Here is a 6,000-nt window from a genome sequence, read left to right as displayed (position 1 = left end):
TATCACATTTCTTCTTGTGAAATTGTATAACCTGAGTTTTCTTAGGATTCTCATACAAGTGTTGTTGCAAAAAATAGTTATCTATAATGAAAGCAGAATGTTCTAACAGTTCTACGTTTATCAAATCTATTAGAAATTATATCATAGAAAATGTGGATACTGTCATTGGAGAATTTAGAAAACTTAACCTTAACTATATGAAAGCAAGTTTTAGGCAAATTAAAAAAAACATAATTGTAATAAATAATTCGTTTATTGGGGTCAGTCACACTCTAATAATCTACCATACAGGGGCGGCATAAGCAGCTACAGCTGGAGCAGCAAGCGTTTTGGCAGTTGCGACAGTTCCCGAAGGTCCTGCGATGACGGCTTGTTCACCGACTAATCCTGCAGCAACGACAGGAGCAGAATAAGCGGACACCACTGGGGCAGCTACTACTGCTGGGGCAGCATAGGCAGATACTACTGGGGCAGCAGCTAAGGCTGGGGCGGCAGCAATAACTGGAGCTGAGTAAGCCACTGCTCCTGGCAATGATTCAGTGATGACTTGGCCACCTGGAGCTACAGAGGAAATCACGCTTCCTTCGGGTCCTACGAGGGTAGTCCTGCTGCTAGGTCCTTGCAGTATTTTCGCTGCTGGTGCAATTAGTCCAGCTTGGGCGACAGCAAGAGTGGCAACAAAGGCAACGAGTACCTATAATGAAAAAAATTATTGAGGAATCACACATCTCTAAAATTATTCTCCTTCGCAAACAAAATCTGTCATAATCTATTAAAGGTGCAAAGTAATAGATGTTACAGATACTTTGCGTTACAAAATCACTACATAAAAATTGATATATCTGTTTTTAACGTTCGTAAAATCTAGGAATTGAAAAATATCTAACTTACGAAGGAATTCATGGTTAATATGTGTCTGTGCTCCAGTTTCCAATGTTAACTGATACCTCACAAGGGGGTTATTCTAAATTTATATCCTAATTTTAGGAAGTAACCTTGTTCTCAGAAAAAATATGCGTGATACAACAAAATGTAGAAAAGATACCGTCCCTGTTCGCCCTCAGTTTCAATAATGTGTCAAGTTTCTGTTCAAGAAAAGCATAAAATAAAAAAAGAGACTTAACAAAAAAAGTGCTGTATATTATTCGTTTTAGTAGTACATTGCAATAAAATTTTTTCTAATATCCATCTTAAAAAATTATTGCAATTAATAATACTAAAAATAATAATTTTTGTGAAGAACGAAACAAAATTTCAACCTTCGTATCTGGGTAATTAAATTTGTAAAATTTACCTACAAAAAACCTTTATTCACTCTGATTAGTATCTTAATTGACACTCAATTCTGTAAATTAATAAAATGATTGCTTTTAAAATGATTGAGTTCCAATCATTATAATTTTAAAGGTCTTTAAACTCTAGTGTTATAGCAGTGTTAAATTATTAAATATTACAGCAGATCATAATTTGAAGAACAGCAAATTATTCAATATACATTATTATCAAATAATGTAATAAATGACTAACAGTGAGGTAAATTCGATTGAATTTCAATATACATAGTTCTGAAACTGCTAATAGATATAAAGTAACTGATATAAGTTCTCAACCCATATTATTGTCAAATCAAATGTGCGGCAACTGCATTTGTTGTTGATTTAAGGAAGATATCGTCTTCAAGGTGCTTCATATATTATTAATATTATATTATACAGAGTGTCTTGGATACTTTTAATAATTGAAGCATTCTGTGAGTAGTGAACTGAGGAAAAGATCTTACATATCAGTAGTAGGAAGCTTTGGATGTTTGGTATTTGAAAGTATTAAATATCTATTGTTATATATTAAATTTGGTGCATATCATTCATTAACCGTTATTCAATATTTTATTACAAGAAAAATATGTCACGAGTTTTAACATTATGAAAATTGAATAATTTGTGTTCATTATTTTCAAAATTTGTTTTTTAGAAACGAAAATTTAGAATTTAGAAACGAATATTTTGTTAGTGCCTACCGAAAAATTGCATAAATATATCTATTGTCACCTAAAATTAAATATTAATACACTTCTAGAACAGTATCAGCCATTACTGTGCATGGATAGTATGAAATGTGAATGCGAATTACTATGGATGATATGGATAGTTTATAATTCACTAATATTATTACACGATTGGCTAAGTCTTAACCAAATCCCGAAAGTATTGGGACTGTATAACAAAAATTTGTATATTTAATACTAGAACTCTGTTTAACTTGAAATTAATAGACAATGACTTTATGATCATTATTGATTTGGAGTAGTCATATTGAGTCAATTTAAGGACATACTTATATAAATTCCCAACTGTATCAGTAATAAGTACATTATAATGAGCCTCTTATTTGTGTCTCAGTTTTGTATTTGGACAAACTGTGTATAGAAATATAACTGCATTGCTGATTGCCAATTAACTAACATTCCTTGAAATGAAATTAAAAAATATAGAATAAATACTGAATAATATTTAAATTTGTTTTTATATATCATACGCACTTATGTATAATGTGGAGTTGGTAGCTTTCCACATAATGAATAGGTATACGTTTTCACTAAAATGTTGACATTGAGTCTGCTTAAATATATTGTTTTATTAGATTATCCGTCATATACGAATATATTTTTTTAGGAAACATGTATATGAAACTAAAAGAAATAAATACATTTTATAATTAATTTTCTAACAATAAACGAATATAATACTAATTAAAAATGGGTTTTAATAAATAAATATTTAGTTGTACTTAACAAATGCCTATTTTAATTCATTTTAGCTACTTAAGTTAATATCAGAACAACACATTGACTATTTTCATTCAAATAAACGACTTATTAACTACAAATTACATTTTTTTGATTCGAAAAATATTAAGAAATTACTTATTTGGTTCTAATACATTTTATATCTCCCAATTAAATCATTTCTTCAGTGTCGGACTTGAGTAATCATGAATAATGTAGCTTGACGAGGGATATACTTTTCCTTTGTCAAGTATTCTGTAGAAACTCACTTTTCATAAATACATATTTTACATAGGTGGGTATCAAGTGTCCAAAATTCACCCGAGATTTGAATATTGCGCCATTTGTACGGTAAAGCGTTGCCAACGAAAAGAGAAACAGCGTGACAGCTGACAGTTCAGAGTTATTGAAAATGGAGCGGTACACGAAACAACAACGCGTTTTCATTTTTGAGTAAAATTTAAAAAATAATGAATGTTTGACATTTATAGTTTGAAATAGTGGGGGGCATTTACCCGGTACTGTATATTTATGAACCAATAAAAAATTTGCAATTTCTGTTTAAAAACATGTTTTCTATCAAAATTACGTATTACGTGAATTTCTAAATAAAGAAAAATGTTAATAATAGGTTTTGGTTGTTTTCAGAACTAAATAAAAGAAACAGATGATACAAAGATATGAAAAATGGGGAGTATATTTACATCGTTTCGTTATTCATTATGTCTAAATTTATCTAAAAGGGGGTGCAACATTTTAGAGAAGACGAATGAAAACATTTTATAATTAAGTATAAAATATTTTTTATAAAACTGATCCTCTAGATAATCCTTTTCAACCACTTCCGACACACCTTGTATAGCGTACATAAGTAAAATAATGCATTTAACACAAATTATGATTATCTACACAAAAATACGTAGCACTGTTATAATTTTGATTGAATCCTTCTAATTTGTGCCAAAACGTGCTCCATCTGAAGCGAAAATTATTTTTTTTGTGTAAAATGACTGCTTCCTACATTTATCTCCATCAATTTTATTATATATTTCATTTGTCTCCTTCAAGCAAGTTGACACCTGAAAAAAAGGTACACTGTCGCCAGGACGAGAAACCCACGTTAGGCGTGGTCTCTGACGCGAAGTTCAGGGTCAAGAACAACAGCGAAATTTCCTGCTTGATTCTTAAGGTCGTAAACTTGGGTATCAGCTCGCTAATCTGGGTGCCTAAAAATATATCTTGTCGTACGTGACCGTCGATGTGAATTTATTCAGTTATTTGAATACATTTGAATCCATTGATACAGTTCTGGGCGGGTGACCGCACACTATTAAAGTTACCGTCGTTTCCTTGTGTTATCTTTATATAAATGTAGGTATTTAGTAAAACCTGTTTTTAAAATGCAGTGTTAAGCTTAATTGAAAATTTGGTGCTTTATCTTGGTGGTGACCTTTCTTAATACGCTTACAAAATTGTTTCAGCATCGTTATATTTTCGAAAACTGAGGGTCATTTGGTACCCGTTTTGCTTTTAAACTGTTTAATTAATTGGAAACATAATTCATACATTTCAATTAAGAGGGGCGGTATCATTTAATAAAAAATAATAATTTTTGAATTTCTAGCTTCGTAAGTGGCACCTTTAACGTCTGCCAATGCCATGAGAGTGTCACTAAAGTGTCATAGGTAAAAACAATAAGTAAAAGTAATTAAATGTATTAATTCGAAATCCTAGAACAACAGTTTAGCCACTTTTGTGGAAACTAGAAGAAGTGGAAAATAGAACAGAATTTCCTCAAAGGAAAGTTAAAAATAATAAGGAAGTTAAGGAATAATCAAAATATTTTCCATCTAACAAGACCTGCGAAGAATGCTGCATTTACATATTATACAGGGATGGCCAGAAGTACGGAATAAAATTCATATCTTTTGAATGAGTAATTTTTTTTTTTAAACGCCGAAACACGTCAACTGATTTTGATTTTTTCCCATATTTCGGTTATATAATAATTAATTTTTCTTCAACCCCCTAACCCCCAGCTACCCCTACTTTTTTTTCAAATGGAAACATAAGGCATGAGGGGGCTCGTTGAAAAGCTTATAGAAAACCGAATCCAGCCATACCAAATAAACAAGTTTTATTTTTTCAATAGCAAGGTTTTTAGGGTTGTATAAAACACCTACTTAACAAGTGAAATAAAATTTAATTATCTTCAGTGTTATCCTCCATGAATTTGCACAGAATAAAATAAAGAATTTGAAACTGTACCTATCACTGCTAACGCAAAAAAGATATATTTTTTATGTTGCGTTTTTTTGGCACCACTTACTTGCCAGGCTTTCTGGTTAATTTTTCGCTTTAGTTGTAAATTGGAGTTCGAAACGTTACTATTGTGTCAAAATCAAGTTATTTACTGAATTGCAATGGTATTGTCGGAAAGGCAACGCATCGAAATCTTGATATTGCTTGGATGTGGAGACAAAATAAGAAGTCAGGCTGAAGTGCGCGATTTATTTAATGCGAAATATCCCGAAAACCAAATCTCGCAAGGGACAGTTAGTAAAATATTTCACAAATTTGAGGAACACGGTACAGTACAGACTTTGCCCAAAACTGGACGGGCACGTGCTTTGAATGAAGAAAAGAAATTAGACATTGCATTAGAACTTGTTGAAAATCCTCATACTTCAACTGTTTCATTGGCCCGCAATCACGATGCTTCTCGAACTGCAATTCGAATGTTTCTGAAACAAGAGAAATACCACCCCTATAAGGTATGTCTTGTCCAAGAGCTTTTGGAAGACGATTATGATAGGCGATTACAATTTTGTGAGGAAATGATGAGACGGTGTGACGACAATAATGGTTTTCAACGAGACGTACTTTTTTCGGATGAAGCTACGTTTTATTTAAATGGAGTGGTTAACAGGCACAACTATCGCTTTTGGTCCCAGGAAAATCCACACTGGACATGCGAATCGCATACGCAGCATCCACAAAAAGTTAATGTATGGGCAGGTATCATCAACAACAGAATCTTGGGCCCATTCTTTTTTGAAGAAAATCTTACTGCCGCACGCTACCTGGATTTCCTAACATTTGACCTGATACCTGCTCTAGCTGTGATTTTCCCTCATGAAATTGATCCAGATATACCGAATGAAAGAATTTGGTTCCAACAAGATGGCGCTCCCCCACATTTTGGTATTGATGTT

The 6,000-nt window shown here is 32.3% G+C and overlaps 1 protein-coding gene across 1 annotated transcript; it reads right to left on the bottom strand.

Annotated features, from left to right (window-relative positions):
- Nucleotides 1-280: 280 nt before the first annotated feature.
- Nucleotides 281-903, bottom strand: LOC108904628 (cuticle protein 16.5-like). Its single transcript, XM_018707265.1, has 2 exons — nt 892-903; nt 281-694 (listed from the first exon to the last, which is right to left on the bottom strand). Exons 1-2 carry the CDS (start codon nt 901-903, stop codon nt 281-283), a joined length of 426 nt encoding a protein of 141 aa, XP_018562781.1.
- Nucleotides 904-6,000: the final 5,097 nt, after the last annotated feature.

Source organism: Anoplophora glabripennis, unplaced genomic scaffold (genome assembly GCF_000390285.2).
Source record: "Anoplophora glabripennis isolate ALB-LARVAE unplaced genomic scaffold, Agla_2.0 scaffold8, whole genome shotgun sequence".
Taxonomy (NCBI): Eukaryota; Metazoa; Arthropoda; class Insecta; order Coleoptera; family Cerambycidae; genus Anoplophora; species Anoplophora glabripennis.
Note: the sequence above shows the minus strand (reverse complement) of the source record. Positions and strands in the feature narration are given on the sequence as shown.